Source organism: Pygoscelis adeliae, unplaced genomic scaffold (assembly GCF_000699105.1).
Source record: "Pygoscelis adeliae isolate BGI_AS28 unplaced genomic scaffold, ASM69910v1 Scaffold26, whole genome shotgun sequence".
In the NCBI taxonomy this organism is placed as follows: Eukaryota; Metazoa; Chordata; class Aves; order Sphenisciformes; family Spheniscidae; genus Pygoscelis; species Pygoscelis adeliae.
Window position 1 is genome coordinate 3,680,281 of NW_008825104.1, and position 17,675 is coordinate 3,697,955.

The 17,675-nt window shown below is 41.1% G+C and overlaps 1 protein-coding gene across 1 annotated transcript in view; it reads left to right on the forward strand.

Moving 5' to 3' along the window:
- Positions 1–2,018: 2,018 nt before the first annotated feature.
- ANKDD1B (ankyrin repeat and death domain containing 1B) overlaps positions 2,019–17,675 on the forward strand; it is a 31,348-nt gene continuing 15,691 nt past the window's right edge. Inside the window, exons 1-7 of the mRNA XM_009327245.1 lie at positions 2,019–2,094; positions 5,093–5,196; positions 7,270–7,368; positions 12,393–12,491; positions 12,584–12,688; positions 14,457–14,555; positions 16,238–16,336. Coding sequence (XP_009325520.1) covers positions 2,019–2,094; positions 5,093–5,196; positions 7,270–7,368; positions 12,393–12,491; positions 12,584–12,688; positions 14,457–14,555; positions 16,238–16,336 — 681 coding nt within the window. The remainder of the gene's footprint in view (positions 2,095–5,092; positions 5,197–7,269; positions 7,369–12,392; positions 12,492–12,583; positions 12,689–14,456; positions 14,556–16,237; positions 16,337–17,675) is intronic.

Genomic DNA, 17,675 nt, shown 5'->3' on the forward strand with positions numbered 1-17,675 from the left:
TCTCTGTTAGTTTCTGCATTAGTCTTTTCTGCAGGTTGCTGAGGCCATTTGGAAGAATCAAGATTGTGGGAAGTGGTTAGAGAATGTGGCAAACTTCCTGCCTGCAAAGTTTGAGCACATAAAGTATAGTTGTACTGGCAAAGTTAGTCAAGAGACAAGGGTTACACTGTGAAATAGTATTGTATGATAGTAATTAGAACTGGAAACTAACAGCTGGTGTTTCCAGACTCTGTGTAAAATTATGATCCTGGTTTAAAGATTCACACTATAACTTGTGCTCTATGTAAGGCTGCAAATCTATTCCTCCTTTGGTGCCAGCTTTGTAGGCAAACCTAGTCATTCCACAGTTGCCTGTTGTCTCTCATTTCAAAAAAGAGCATTAAAGTTGCAAACAGTGCGTCTGTATTACTAGCCCAGTCACCATACAGAAATAAAACTCTTCCTCTTACGAAGTTTTGCTGGAACGTTTGACTCACAGGAAGCAAGTAAAAGTGAAACCTCCGTGATTCAGCTAAGGCTAGATCAGTTACTTGTTCTTCTCACCCTGGGTTTATTTTCAGGGTTTTTTTTCAGCTGAGTAACATTCACCTATTGGAAGTACAGTTGATGAAACTGTCTTATCAGACCAAGGTGTATCAAGTGTAAGGATTCTTACACATCACAACCTGACCGTATCAAAAATGTTTAAAGGAGAAAAGAATGGTGAAATCTCTTCATGTATGATAAGCAGAATCTGAGCAAATAGTTTTGTATCCAAATTTTCTCACTTTACGAACTCTTTTGAGTCTTTCAGATTAATTTTACCATGGACATGTACAGTGTTAATTTTGAAAGTTAAGATGACTGTGTAATTTAATTACAAAGAAAAAATGACAGTGAAGGAACTCAAATGTGTCTTCAGTTATGTAAGGCTGAATACTGATAGTCCTGCATTCTTGGAGCTACTTTTCCAATATTTAGTTTGAAATGTTAGCAATATCAAAGGCTGTTTTTAAAGTAAAATTTAACGTAGTCACTTTAAACAATTTTTATGCCCTATTTCAGAAAATCATTGTCTATGTGAAATGAAATATCAGTGCTGGCTTAAGTAGAACAAAGTAACAGTGGACTTCAAGATAAATTGAGAAGCAGATTAGATGGATCTCAGTATGTCAGTTCACAGCAACTGAACCTTTGGGGATGTGTGTATTGATTTTGACTGGACTTGGACAAAAGCAAATGAAAATATTGTCTCCCTGAAAATGAAGTGTCTTGTGATTGGATCAATACCGCTACTGCACATGCATATTGCTGCCCCAATTTATGGCAGAAGCACCTCAGACTCTCGCATCCCAAGGCTGTGCCAAGCTTGCAGGGTCACAGGGACAGTCACCTTCTCCAGTCCAGTGAACGCAGCAGTGGGAATAGTTCCCAAGAGGAATTTCCCCCCAAAATGGCCTTCAGCCTGCAGAGAGAGCTCCATGACTACCCTATAATTAGTGACAAAGCCACCTGGCTCCAGGGGTCCCATGGAAGCTGTGATGCTTCTGTGTGTCTGTATGTGTGTACTTGTGGCATTGCTTTTCAAAAGTGCTTCTTGTTTGTGTGATGATTCGGGAAGCACTTCAGCAGCAAACCGGACTACCTTTTTGTCTTGTGTGTGCATTTGTAGGTGCAAACTGCTGTTTGCATATAAGGCCTGCCACTAGAGACGACCTGGGGGGGATTGTGCAAGGATGACCCTGTTTGGTGCCTAGCTAGTATCAAGAAATTCTATGTATTTAGTTCCTGGTTTCTTTTAAAACAAACTCCTAAAGCTGCTCCGCACCTCTCCCTCTTCGGATGATGTGGCCAAGCGCCGGGGTGCTGCTGCAGGCGTGCCCTGAGGCTGCTGCCAGCCAGGGCCTGGCTGGGTGTGCTTGAGTCAACTCACGGCCCCAGGAACTGGTTTGTCGAGGCCAGCACAGGGCACCTCCCTCAGCACCCTGGCCTGAGGCCCCTTCCCTCTGGTGAGGAGGAAGAGGAGCCGAAGGGCCGCAATGAAGGGGCTGAGCCGCCTGCTCCGCACCGGGGAGGATGCCATGCAGGGAGCTGCTGCAGCCAGCCATGACAGCTGTGAGTGTGCGGGGCTCAGAGGAGAGGTAACCCAGCGAGCAGCACTGGCCTTGGGCCCCTCGCTGCGGGCAGCACAGCCCCGGGCTGCGTTGCCCGGAGGCGGCACACCAGGCCCTGTCAGGGCTGCTGGGATGGTGGGATCCACCCGAACCTGCTTTTAGCCTCAACCAAAGAACAAAATGAGTGGTGGGGGGCAGGGAAAAGGAGGAGGTTAAATATGAACTTCTTTATACATAGTAAAAGACATCAGCGAGGACGCGTGGATGTGGGATCCGGAGCTGGGGTTTGGCATGTCCGTGTTCCAAGGGACAGGTCCTGCAAACTGCCCTGCGCCCTGCTTTAACTCCATCCCTGAAGCTGTCCGAGGGGGTTTGCTGGCATTAGTCACATCCTGGGGGCGGAGCACCTGCCAACAGGTCTATGAGTACTGAAACCTCTGTTGCACTTTTTTACTTCATTGGAAGTCATTTGTGGTATTACTGAAAGACAGATTGAGGCCACTAAAATAAGACGTAAACATGGGGAAAGAAAAATTGACGGTACCTCAAAGCTTGAGTTTCTGTTGAGGAAGACAACAGACCTGTTTTCAGGTCAACAAAGTGATTTACTTTTCTGCGTCTTTTTACTTCCTTGACCTTCTAAGAGAGGAGAAATGTTGGGATGTTCAATACACTGCAGACAGGGCTCTCTACAAAGGAAATTAACTGATAAAATTACTACTTTTAGTTAGCTCAAAAGAAAAATTGAATATAACTATATATTTTATAGTTATATAGTTATGCTATAACCTGTAGGGTAATAAGTCAGACATTTTGTAGGAAGCCAAAGAAAACAACTCCCCAAAAAGATTGACAGCCACAAATAGATAATTGATTGCTGCTGTTACTTGAAAATAGAGCAATTGCTAATAACGCAAGGAGTACCAAATCCTGGAGACCCCAGCTTTAACAGAAAGCTTCCATAAATCTGTAGTCTGACAGCTCTATACTGCTGTAATTTCATGCATGAAAAAATAATTTTGCAAAAGCAGCAAAAGGTTGTGCAGCGAGTCAGTGCCATGGTGTGTCTGGATCGCCACTGTTCTTAACTCCTGAATTAAGAGGTATTAAGAGAGAGAGATTATTAAGAAACATCACGCCCAAAGCAAAAGGTCATCTTTTTAACAGCATACGGCCAGTTCATGACTTCTGGACAGGAGAGAAAAGATCAGCCATTAATTCTTGGTCAGAACTACAACAAAACTCTCCTTGCCAATGCAGATACAGTAAAGAAACATCCTTTTCTCTTGTTTCTTGAAGGCAGCACGAGTAAACTCTTAGGATTGTTCCTGAATGTCCTGAGATGCAACAGCATTTATTTTTGCATCCTCATGTAAGATACGTATGTGAGTGTTCATCAGTAGTCGGTAGGAATGACTATGGCCTAATTATAACTAATTGCAGCTAATTGGTGCCCTATGTTTTGTTTCCATGTTTGCCGCAAATTTGCCTTGAGCAAGATACCCTGCGACCATTGGTTTACCCATGTTTGAAATCAAGGTAGTGGAAAGCTCTGCCAGATACTTCTTTAGGATGTAGACTACGAAAACTACGGGTGAGGCGTTTATTCTGCAAAGATGCCTGTTCACGATGCTGATTTTGCTGTCAGCCACACTCCTTGTCACAGATGCCAGGGATGTGTTTTTATTTGCAACTGCTTTTTTTTTTTTTTTGGCTGTGCCCCCATGTTGTAAAACAAAAAGTAATATTCTGTGATTTCCAGAGAATTTTGGGAGGATGCTTCTGTTGTTTGAGGTGCTTGGATAATGTCATAGGAAAACCAGAAACAGCTTTGCAAGTGTCTAGTTTAATTTCTAGCTCATTTTGTACAGTACAACTGTGATTATTCCCACTGAGATTATAATAATGGGTAGCATGTAAAATGCAATTAAGTGAATGCCATACTGGTTTTCCTTAGTATGCTCTGCAGTCATACTGCCTCAAGTTGTGTTCTCATTAGTCGTTAAGGAACTTAGATGTAATGCAGTAGGATGAACTTGCATGAGAGGCCTTTAGGGAATAGATAATTGCTGCAGTTTCTAGTTCAACAGAGGGTGCTGTCCTCTTTGGTGATATCATTGGACAAGCGGTTTTCAGGCCAAAATATTCTAGACAGAAGATATCTAAGTGATTAACTTTTTAAGTGTGATATGCTAGGAAATTAAAAATATCTAGTAACATTTTTGCAACTGATTTAACTACTACACGAACTTCTTCTAAGTGATTAATTAAATGTTAAGGTAGAACATGAGAAACACCGATCTCTAAGTTAGCTAAACCAGTTATCAGACACTGGAATTTTATTTTCCAAAGTTACTGAATATTAGGTGTCTAAATGCATGCTGCAGCTACTTTTGTTGACCAAACAGATGTTTGTTTTTGGGTTGAGGCATTAAAGGAGGGTCCCAATTTAATAGTAAATTCCACATTGTGGCCAAATATTGAGTTCAAGTACGCGCCTTTTTTTTTCCCTGTAAAACTCCTGGTTTGTTTGGGTTTTTTTTTTCAGTTGGGTCATACCATTTGGTTACTGCTATATATTTTAATGTATTTTAGCGGTGTGTTCTGTTTTAAATCAGAGCAACTTTTCCAAGAATAGGAAATAAATGCTGCGGTTTGTACTGTTCACTGCTGTGCCTATAAAATGCTGTGGGACCCATTTAGATGGTGAGAGCTTCATAAATGAACTCTTGTTCCTGTGAGCAGTGCAAATAATGGTAATCCATGCTGTGAAAAGTCTACCTCTATTTGCACTTAAAAGTTGAAATTGGAAACATCAGCCAGGTGTCTCTAGAGAAGAAAAATGTAATCCTTGAACACCTCTATGATGAGAAGCAAATGATTCTCATAACATATGAAATCAGGACAAGTGACAGAAGGTAAGAACAGTATCATCATCCCTTAAGTTGGTTATGGCTATTTTTTTAGTAATACAATTTTTTCATCATGTTTTTCCACAGTATTGCCAGATGAGAGAGAATTTCAATATGCTGCTAAAATGAACAATTTGGAAACCATGGAAAAGCTGTTTAAAAGGAATGTTAATATAAATGCTGTAGATACTGTGAGTATGAAGCATCTGACAGATCACTGATCTGAAATGTGACTCCTCGGGGTTGCATGGTGGAATCCCAGCATGCTAGACCCGTCAACTAGAGGGTGGTGAGGCTGCGGGAGTCCCTTCTAGGACCTGATTAAGAAACGTTTCACACATCCAGTGTGGACAGTAGGATTTATGCAGCAGAACTCACAGGTCTTTGCATTTAGCCACTAGTCTGTGCATCACATTGGGAGCTAAGGACTTCTGAATTGTCCCTGCTTTAATATTTACTCTCTGTTTTTGGATGACTAATTTCTTGAGTTCTGCATCTTTCGGAGCAGGAGGACTTAACCTTACAGTCACTTTGAGAATGAATTTATGCTGCTAGCATTACAAATTTCAAGGGTGAAGTGTTACCGTTCGGTTTGTATGGAACCACAGGGGCATTCTGCTGTGTCCTCTGGCTCCAGGCTGAGATCAGAGTTCGGATTTACCCTAGATAGATGAAAATGCATTTCTTATGCTGACATCAACTCTAGGCCTGAAATCTGAGAATGTATACTTTACAGTAACAGAACATAGTTCTGTGTTCCACATGACGGGTATTTCAACAGCAGTGAGCGGTTGTGATACTAATCTGGGCGTTGTGGAGAACAGTTTGCCCTCAGTGGCTACGTATAAATCATCTACCCGTAAACATCCAATGTTACTTAATCACGGGTTCTGAAAAAAACTTGCTTCCCATGCCCACGTGCATTTTTCCCCACTGGGGAATTGAGGAGATAGTACAGGTGCATTCCTTGGTTTGTTTGTGAAAAAGAGAGGGAGACAAAAATTTCTTTTGATTAAACCTCTCTTGAACAATGAGAGTGTTCCCATCAATTACAAAAAGCCACTTAAAAAGTAGTTCTTGCTTCCTTATTGCTTTCCAGAATTCAGGAAATTAAACTAAATACTTTTCCAGTCCTGCAGTTTGAATCTTTATTCTGTCATCCTTAAACCAGACCTATAGTATAAGAGATTTACTAGCATAGCTATATGGGTGTTGTGCATTGGTTGATTCTCCTAGTGGGGACATAACTTCTACTGGCAAAACCATTCTTTTGTTCATGTTGATCATTCCTGCCCCTGTACTCCCAAGCCAAATAAGCAAGGCTGCCAACAGGTAAGTTTCATTGATAGAACTATTTCCGTGCAAGACACTTTTTCTGGCATAAACACACGTCATAAATCCCACCTTTTTATGCTTTTAACACATAGCTCTAAATTTAGACTTACACATGGATAAGTCAGCTGATCTGCATAGAACCATAAAAGAACAAATCCAAACTGACTTTTAAAGTTAATTGGTTAAATCACTTATATATCCTTGTATGAAAACTTTCAGTGAATTATGTTAAACCCAGTTATGTTCACTTTAACTGGAAGCAAAACTCTCTCCACTGAAGTTTAATTCAAGTTAACCAATCTCTTTTAAAGTCACACCATTAATTACTTTAAAGAAAAATTAATCAAGTGTTCCTGATAAGCATTGAGCCTATTCACCTGTGTAAAATTACTCACTGTTTGCAAGGTGGAAGCTTTCATTTACATAGATAATGACTCAGTCTGGGAAGGTGACTAATACTGAGTGAGGGAGAAATCTCGTCATGCATTGCAGAGGTATAGTCAAAAGCAAGGAGGATACCAAAAGCAAATCTAATTTCATAAATCTAGTCCTCAGCTTTTCAAATCAAACCATATAATAAAATAGTAAACATGGATGCTTCTTGTACGGCATGCATCTCCTCTACGCAGTATATGATTACTTAATCCCACTTTGACATTTCAGTGAATTTCAGTGAAGGGATGATGCTACATAGAGTAACTAAATCATTCTGGTCCTACAAGAAATCCTTAAAATCAATACCTAAATTCTATCCAAGGGAACAAAAATGCAGATAAAGACCAAACATGGCTGTTGAAGGAGAAATACGCAAATGTATATGCATTAACAAATACATTTGTCAATAATCAGAGAATTCAGAAATCCTGATCACCTGCACAAGGAAAAGAACTGTATTACAGACCTGACAACCAAAGCTTTGCTTATTTCAGCTGAAGCGCACCGCGTTCCATTTTGCTGTTGCAAGAAGGCATATATCAGCGGTGGATTTTCTTCTCCATCACAAAGCTAGACTTGACATGGCGGATCAGGTAAGGTGGTGTACATGTTTTGATTCACACAGTATAGGAACAACTTTAGGGGAAAAGTAAAAGCAGATATTTGCCTTGTGGTCCCCGTTTTGCAAAGTTAAGTGCTTGCTGTAAATGCTTCAGTTTGTCTTAAGACTGCACACATTTATATGAAAAAACATTGTTAGAGGAAAAACACATTGCCCAGAGCTTTGACTATGTTGAATACTTGAGTGAGTGCAAGTGTGGTTGAAGCCACTTGTGCAAATACACTGTTTGTGGTAGTTGTGTATGAATCATTGGCCACTTCATATGAAAGCAATCACTAAAAGTAAAAATTAGCTCTAGGGACTGCTAGGAGCTCAGAAAATAACTTCTTGTGTTCTTTCTCTCCATTTTTATGTGAGTACCTTGATGCAAAACTGTCAGCTACTCTGCAGCCAATAACACATTAAGATTTTAGCAGTGTATGGCTGACTTGGTTGGGCCAGATGGTGATCCACAGTGCAAGATTTGATTCAGATGTTAAAACCAAATATATGGTATGTTATTAATAAACAGGCTATTCAAACTAGGAGTTTTCCAGTGAACTGACTAATGAAAATAGATGAATCATTTACCTCTTTTCCCCTTGTTTGCTTCTTCCTCTTTATCCACCATAAGTGGCAGTGTTTAAGTTACACAAATTCCAGGTTGTGGAGGGTGGAGGGGGAAAGCTGCCTTGTTTTCACATTGTGTTGGAATGAATGAGAGACCTGTGGGTTCCAGTTACCAGTGGCTCCTGGCTTGGGCATGTGCTTGCAGTGTAGGTAACCGTCTCCTCGTTAATGCTGCTTGAGTCGCTCTGAAATGTTCTCCCAAGTTGCCCTGTCAGTGAATTCCTCACATGCTGCTTTGAAGAAATATGGCCGTCTTTCTGGACCCTATCAGCTCCAAAGCAAATCTTGCACTGTTGTAAGCAATGTTGCCCTTTTGTCTGGCAAGCTGAAAGACATTGCCTGAATGAAGTACTCTACTAGTCTATGATATAAATGCTAATAGGGTAGTTCTGCAAGAAGTGGACAGTTTTCTTTAAGTAGTAGCACTCTCTATAGCAACAGTTAAGAAATGGATCCCTGGATCTTTTACAGAGTACCACTAGGTATAGTATTAATGTAATTTTATTCTGTAACTATTGTAAGTTATTCTTTATGGCAAATTATTTTTCAGTGGCTATGTTCCAGATTTGTTGAGGCAATAAGGTGACTCAAAACATTTTATGGGTCCTCTAATTACCCTGATAGGGTGCATTGAAGCCAGGTTGGAAATACAGACCATCCCCCCATGTTGGGGTTCTATTAAACTCAGAATCTCACTCTAATTAAGGATTACCTTTTAATTATTAGCTGTCTTTCATTCTTAGATGTTATTAATCATCTTTGTTGAAAGACCACAGGAAACAATCCCTCATAATTAGCTTACAGAGCTTAAATATTATGACATTACATATTGTATTTGACAGTGATTCATGTACTCTCTGGCAATCAGTTTGATCTTGCAATTGATAAGAAATAGAATGAAGATACTATGACTTTATTTCATACTCTGTTTCAGTTTCTGACCTACTTTTTGTATTAATAAGTGTAAGGTGTTAAGCATTCTTAACATTTCTCAGTACAAAAAGTAAGCTGATTAAAAACAAACAGTAACGTTCTTAGCAGCAGATATGTGGTGCTCCCACCTTTAGACTGGAGACTTGACATCACTCATGGAGATAGTTAAGATGTTTATTGATTAAGCAGCACATCTCTAAGAAACCAATAATACATTAATTGGCTAATAAACACACCACTGTTATTAGTAGTATTAATTCACAATTATATCACTCCAAGTTCTAGTGATTGAGTTACAATTCTATTGCTTATTATCAGTATTAGCATTGATACACAATTACATTACTGCAAAGAAATCTTATACTGCTAAGCTGCAATTCCATCACTTGCCCTTCTGCACTTAATATCAAGGTACAAGTTTACCCCTTCTTATCCACCCTACCATCCCAACTCTTTCAGACATGGATCTGATGGAGAGTCCAGCAGGAGAGTCCAAGTCAGTCCTTTCCTATATTGGGGCGAGCTTTGGTCTGCAGGTCACCTTCACCACTGTCAGCAGAAGATTGTGGACATCACAAGATCCTTCCCTTTTTTGTTCTCCAGCTGATTTTATACCTTATTTGCCTTTTTTTTTTTCCCCCTGAACTCACCTTTTTGTTACCCTTGTGCCTCCTTTTCTCCTCCCAGACTTCTCCCTATCAAACAGCCCACGCACAGATTCACACAGAGTGGCTGAGGTGGGAACCTTTGGAGATGACCTAGCCCAGATGACCTAGCCCAGCCTTCTGCTCAGAGTACAGTCACGAAAAGCAGGTTGCTCAGAGCTATGTCCAGTTGGGTTTTGATTATCTCCAAGGATGGAGACTCCATAACCTCTCTGGGCAATTGATTCCAGTGTTTGATCATCCTTAGAGTAAAAAAGTTTTTTCTTATGTTAAGTGCATCTTCCCTGTCACTGGACACCACTGAGAAGAGTCTGACTGCATCTTTTTTACTCCCTTCCATCAGGTATTTATACACAATGATAAGATCCACCTCAGCCTTCTTTGGCTAAATAGTCCCAGGTCTCTCAACCTCTCCTCGTATGCCAGATGTCCTTTAATCATCTTTGTGGCCCTTTGCTGGATTCTGTGCAGTATGTCCATGTCTCTCCTATACTGGGAAGCCCAGAACTGGACACATTACTCCAGGTGTGTCTCACCAGTGAGTAGAGGGGAAGGATCACCTCCCTTGATCAGGTGGCAGTGCTCTTCCTAATGCAGCCCAGGATACCATTTGCACTGTGTGCTGCAAGGGCATGTTGCTGGCTCATGTTCAACTCAGTGTCCACCAGGAGCCCCAGGTCCTTCTCTGCCAAGCTGCTTTCCAGGCAATTGGCTCCCAGTCAGTACTGGTTCCTGAGGTTGCTCCTCCCCAGGTACCGGACTTTGCATTTCCCCTTGTTGAATTTCATAAGGTTCTTGTCAGCCCATTTCTCCAGCCTCTTGAGGTCCCTCTGGATGGCACCACACCAATCTGGTCCATCAGATACTCCTCCCAATTTAACATCATCTGTAAATTTGCTGCAGGTGCACTCTGCCCCATCATTCAAGTAATTAATGAAGATGTTAAACAGTACTGGACCCAGGATCAATGCCTAGTGTACATTGCTAGTGACTGGTCTCCAGCTGGACTTTGTGCTGCTGATCAGAACACTTTTGGCCTGGCAGTTCAGCTGGCTTTCAGTACACCTTGGTATATCTGTTTGTCTGCTCCTGTACTTCATCGGTTTGTCTACAAGGATGCCATGGGGATAGTGTCAAAAGCATTATGAAAAGATAAACATTCATTTCTCTCCCCTCATCCACTAGGCTAGTCTTCTCATCGTATAAGGCTATCAGGTCTAGTTACTTTTTCTCCTTGGTCAGAGCTGGGAAGGTTTTTCAGGGCAGACTTTTGAGCCACAGTCACAAATTTTGCCCAAGTGCAGCTTTATTCTTGTAGCCTGCACACCAGATGCATGTTCCATATTGCCCTCCACGGTTTTTGACTGCAATTTCTGCTTGCTGTGCCCAGTTGGGGCTCCCTAATATGGGAAGGACATATTAAGTCCCAGCTGGAGCGAGTCCAGTGCAGAGCCCCTAGGATGATTAGGACTGGGGCACATAGTGTATGAGGAGGTGCTGAGAGAGCTGGGTCTGCTCAGCCTTGGGAGGAGAATGGTAAGGGGGAGACCTTATGGCTGTCTACAGCTACATAAGGGGAGTATACAGAGAAGACAGAGACAGACTCTTCTCAGAGGTGCACAGTGATAGGACAAGAGGCAATGGACACAAGCTGCAACACAGGAGGTCCCAATTAGGTACAAGGAGAAAAAAATTCACTGTCAGAGTGGTCAAACACTGAAACAGGTTTTCCAGAGGGTCTGTGGAATCTCAATCTTTAGGCTATTCAAAACGACAGGAGAAGGTCCTCAGCAACCTGATCCAGTGGGACAGGCTTTGAGCAGGAGGCTGTAGCAGTGTGACTTCCAGAGGCCTCTTCCAGCCTGAACTGTTTTGTTATTCAGTGAATAGTTTGTGAGTCATATCCTGAAGTCCCTGTCACAGCAAGCGTCCTACTGTCCGAAGTGTTATACCAACATGCATAAAATCCGTTCCTGTTCTCCAGTAGAGATGGGAGTCAAGCTATTTATTCCTCATTTACAGAAGAGAAACTGGGGAAGGGTTGTAACTGCTAAGGAAGTGCCTTGATCTGTCTTGCTTCCTTTAGGTTCCTCTGACTCCATCTCTTAGACCATGTGCTTTTACGGTGGAGTACGAATGTCTTGTGTTTACACAGCACTTGAGCCATGATTTATGACGCTGCACCTGGACACAGCGCGCACAAATTGGGGAAGACATGCGGAAAAGCTAGAGAGATCTGTGGCCAAGGCAGGAGACACTGGCTGGAAGTTCCTTATCTTTATTCCTTTTGGCTCTAAGAATTTAACAATGGGCATTTTTTTCCTATAAGTGCAGAACTTTTTAGATAATTTGAGAGAAGAAAAGCGAACCCTAAAAAGAGGGCTAACTGGAAAATTATAGTGACTCATGGAAATATAGTCATTACGTATCATCACTTGAAATGTCATCCACCGCACCCAGTGCTAACTATCTGCATGGTTTCTGGAGAGAGGGAATAATTTCCAGGTAGTATTCAATCCATCTTAAAATGGGATTAGTCCTTCTCTGGAGATGCCAGACCTTCTGTCAAGAAGAGGGGCAGCCTGAACATTTAGCTAGGTCTTGATGCATGACATTTAGCTTAATTTAAGTGAGATGAATCCCACTCATACTGCCAGGTGTTAATACTGATTTTCTAAGAGCCTGCAGAGCAGAACCCACTCATACACTGAATTAATAAAAGAGATTTAAAGAAATTTGGCATGAGGTATTTTTGTGGTAATTTCTGCCTTTATAATTTTATTTGAAGCATGGCCTGACAGTGATTCATCTTGCAGCTTGGACTGGAAATCTGGATATAATGCGAAAATTAGTTAAAGCAGGCGCTGATCAAAAAGCTAAGAATGAGGTTTGTTGATGACAAATTTTTACCAAGTCTAAACATGTTTATGTTGGAAAAAACTCAAACTTGTTCTTAAAGAGTTACTTACGGTTTTTCAGGAAGGAATGAATGTACTGCACTTTGCAGCTCAGAACAACAATGTTAAAATAGTTGATTATTTTCTCCAAGATCTTCATCTGAATGACTTGAACAAACCTGATGGGGTACAGTATGTTTCTTTCTGTTTATTTCTTTGATGTCATGAGTCATCTGTTGTGGGCAAAACAATCTTGACTTGGGGAATTTGAATGAATTTTAATTTATTGCCAGTTATATAAACTTTAATTAATGATTTGGGTATTGAGAAACGAGTAAGACAAACAGCCAGACAAGTACTTAGGGAAAACACCTTTCCTCCCTCTTTGTCTGTCTCAGCTGGACTCCAGACACCTCTCCTCCCCTGCTCCCCTTGCTTTTGCTGCATGTGATGCTCGGTCCCATTGGTGAGGTGATGGGAGGCAGAGGAGGTTGGGGTCAGTCCACAGTGGTTTCCTTTTTTTTCCGCTCTTTGTTTCTTACCCTTTTCCTCTGCTTCAGCAAGGGTTCTTCTATGGGCTGCAGTCACCCTGTGGGTTACCTCCTCCTGTGTCTCTTCCCTTGCATCCTCTCATGTCTCCTCCTGTATCTCCCCTTGTGCGTCCTCCCCTTGTGCATAAATATGTTTTCACAGAGGTATCGTGCTCCTCTGATGCATTGAGTGCTGACACATGGTGGGTCAGTTTTGCCTGTTCTGGAGCCAGCTGGAAATGGCTGTGACCATCATAGGGCACTCTCTGACCTCCTCCCACACAGCTCAACCCTGCAGCCCCCTGCCCTTACAAAAACCTGCCAGTTATGGCCAACACGGGCATATTTTGCCAACATAGAACATAAAACTCTGTGCAGCCATCCTACAGAGGTGCACCAATTCTTCAACAGTGCCAGGGTCTTGTCCTCATCAGGTTTGCTGTGTTTTTATTTTTCCTTCCCACAATGCTGGGATCTTGCTTTGAAGGCTTACTTAGCTAAGTAGGATATTTTATCTTTACATGAGAAAAATTTATTCTTGTAGGATCTGTAACCAAAAGAACAAAAACCCCTATCCTTTTTTTCGAGTCTTGAATTGTATTGACCCAAGGGTGCAAAATTCTGAATTCTTTCTACACATGACAAGGCGGGCAAAACAGAGTTAATTTAACAAAACAAGCCTTTGTGTTTTAGGCCTTGGGAAAGGAAAGGGGAAGAAGAATCTTCTTTATGTTGAGGTTATTTCATAATTATCTATTGATTGCTTGCATTTTTTTTCTTAGGCATTTAATATAGGCCGCTATCAGGTAGTGAGGCCATCTAACTTGTCCGACGGCCTCACTGTCTGACCAGTGGTATAGTTTTATGTCAAGACAACTTTCTGCAGTTGAGTTGTAAACAGTTGGAAAAGTTTTTGTTAGTTTAACCACCACCAAAAAAACCCCACAATGTACACCACTAAATTCAGGCCTCCTGGATGAAACTTTTGAGATATGGTTGTTCTGGCCTGTGCTTGCAGAATTCAGATCAAACGTGTTACGCCATGGAATTAAATCTTGCGACTTCTTTACTGCCTATTAATGAAACGGTTCTTTTGAGAAATAGTTTCATACTGAGAAGAATTAAGAATTAAATATTTTGAGCACATGTTCTACCTTGTTACCGTTTCCAAACAGTTTTCAAATATTTTCTTTAGGTTATGCAAGATGTATAATCTGTCTTTTTACACTAAGTAAATATTGCATATTTTTAAAATTCTTACTCTTTTTGTATATATCTACTTTTTTGTTGATTTACTTTGTCATACAATATATAAATTTTTATGCAGAACATACATACACATTTGCATGCCATATATCTAGTAACTGGAAGCAAAGTGGCTTTACTTTCAATAACTTTGTGTTTCTTTCCATAATTGTTTTCTAGAAAGGTAAAAAGCCATTTCTTCTGGCATCTGAAAAAGGACATGTTGACATGATAAACAATTTGATTTCTCTGAAGCTGTTTACATCTGAAAAAGATAAGGTAAAGGTTTCTTTTCCACAGAAGTACAACTAAAAATGTGCTGGTGAAAGACTACTTTGTTTCAGTGTAGTTACTACATAACCAAGCGATATGAATAAGCTGTGCAGATGTCACGGTGCTGGCAGTGATATATATTGGACCAACAAATATACAAGGATGATGATTTTTCAGTAATTAAGGGAGGACAGTGGAACTTCTGGTCTTATTGCCAGGAGGCTTTTCCATATGCATTAGTAATTCATGTAAAGCAAGACTAGCATATGCTGTCTGGTGGGAGAAGCAAGAAGGTCTGGTGATTAAGCTGCCAGCCTCTGTGCTGGGAGATCACATTTCCCAGTTTTTCACTCTGCTCGTCTGTGTCTGTGCATCACTGCTAAGTCCCACATGACTAATTTTTCAAAATTGTTTAAATACTTTAGTGTGCAAATAAACACGCATGGGGATTTTTCAGAAGTGCCTAAACATTTCAATCTGATTGAGTTTGCTTTTGACACTGTATTTTAAGGTGTTTAAATAATTTTCAAAGTCTTCCCTCAAATTTCCTTACTCCTTACTTCACTATTTGTGGAATGAGCATGTCAGTGTTTTCTGCATCCGAGGCATTGCAAGGATAAATACATTAAAAATTCTAAAATGGTCAGATACTGCATTTATAGGACCATGTAAGCAAGCATCCAGGAAGTTATGGGTTTTGTGTTTGGTTTTTTTGTTTGTTTTCTGGTGATACTTTAAAAGCTGCAGTCCAACCTGGAGCTCTCATGTGCTGAGTAGTTTATCAGCAGCAGTTAAATAACAGTTGTCCAAGACATCTAGCCGGCTGAACTTGTAAAGCAGCAATGATGGGAGGCGAATGCTGTGGTCCTAAAGAGTAAGTAGGTAAGAAGCCACGACAGCAAGTCATCTCATGGGTTACTGAAAGCAATCGCACCATAACCGTCAATTAACAAACATACCTTTTCCTAAAATGTATTTGGATTTTCTGCCTCTCCACCTCCACAGTGCTCTGATTTGAAAAGCTGTTCTGGACCCTTATTTCTCTGAGGGTTAGGATCCTTCTCCTAATTTCCAGCTTCAATTTGTTTCTAGCCAGTTTTATACTTGTTCTTGTGCCAGCATTGTTCTTTAGCTCAAAAGCTGCTTCTTTTCCTGATAATCATCTAGCTTGCTCTTTGTTTTTATTTGCTTGCTGGTGTGCTATTTTTTTTTTCTTAATTAGCTAGTGAGGAATTGTACTGACTGTGAAGAGGATTGAAGATTGTGACGTCGGCATCAAAGCCACTACAAGATTATATATACTTACCTAGGTTTTGGGCATTTATCTTTAAATTGGTGCTTTTGGGGGCTTGATGTCCCCATCCTTGTAGGAACCAGTGCCCAAAGTTTTTTTCTGATTCATTCTTCAGGAGTTATGATTTTAGGTCTTTTTCACTGGTAATACATTGCAGTTTTCAGAATATGAGACAACCAGCTAGACCAAGGTCATGCTTGCATACGTATGAAAATGTTCCATTTGGATTACTCTGAATCTTGGAACATGCTGTGTGGATCTGCCTCCTCCTCCTTGTATGTAAAAGAGAGATAGAAAGACCAAAGGCTTTGTGTTTAAGTGCATGTTGTTTTTACTCGATGTTTCAACTTTATTCTGGGTTTTAAAATATCTTATTTGACATTTTAATTTCAAGGATGGAAACACAGCATTGCATCTAGCAGCTAAAAATGGTCACAGCAAAGTTGTAGAAATTCTGCTCGAACACTGGGAGGAAATAAATGACCTCAATCAGGTAAGGACACAGAAATTACTGAAAGAGATAAAGTTAGAAATTTGAAAAATCAACTGAAAAATAACATCTTTAGAGGGATAAATGTTGCACTGAGTAGACTTCATTAGTTTTGCTGCTTTTCTAGTACCTTTGTGTTTTGTTGTCTGTCCTTCAATAAATTCAGCCCCATTAACTCCTTCAATGCGTCTTCTTCTGTCCTCTATTCCTCACACAATGGCCTCCACTCCATCTCGCATGCCCTTGCATAACTACTGGTAGAAGGAAACAGAGGAGGGCCTAACCTCCACCTTGCTTCCTGTCCTCCAACATTTCTGGCCACGTGATCCCATTCCTTTTACCATCTCCGGTGCTTTTCAGGCTATTCACTGAGCCAGTTCAACATGCATACCCAGCACATACCATCGCAGGCACCTCAGCAAAGAGGTCTCAGATTTGTACCTTGTTCATCTGATCTCAATTGACTGCACAGAATTGGCTGCAGACACTAGCTACCCACTTTTTCTTTCCCAGGTTAGTGTTGGTGAGCCCAGCCAGCATATTCATAAATGGCATATTAGCTGTGAAAGTTGTATCCCTGAGTTGATGCACTCATGAGCTTAATTTTAAGGCTTAAAGTAGGAGTGGAGGAGGGAAATGCACACTAACTACTTGACTCAGTAGTTCCTGCTTTGCAAAGAGTCCTTGTGTCTTCTGCATCTTCTGCGGGGCAGCTGGAATGAACTGGGCAAGTTAATTCACTTTGTTGTGGGCTGGCATGCCCATTGAGGGAACCTGCTGTGTGGTTGACAGTCTGTTCTGCTGGCCCAGTGGGAGAAATGAGTGAGGGACACCCACTCCTACCCAAGGCCCTCCTCTTCCTTAATCAGCAACAGATTTAGGGGTCGAGGGGTTCTCTCTTATCTGACTTGTCTGTTATTTCCAGCTGTGCAAGCTTTGAGGCACATAAGCCCCTTTTTGAAATGTGAAGCCCTCGTGTTTCCACACCTTGTCTAACAATGTTGCTTCTGCACACAAAGCTTGTACTGCTTGTGTCCCTGCCTAGCCATGGCTAATGGTGTGACCTTCCTGTCCAGCTGGAGATGTTCTGGTCTGTGGATAAACAGGTCTCTCTTTCCCCCAGCGTGAACAAAGCACTAAAATATATTAAGTTTACCAAAATAATGGTGGCAGGAGTTTAAGCAAAGAAAAATCAGGATTTATTGATGCTTCTGTGAATGCTGAAACACTAGAGTAACTTTCAGTAAACCTCTGTGTATTTTAGGAGTCGAGAAGCAGGGATTAGACCATTGTGCAGTTGATGTAACTTATTTTAGAGGCTTGCTGTAGAGACTTGGAGACT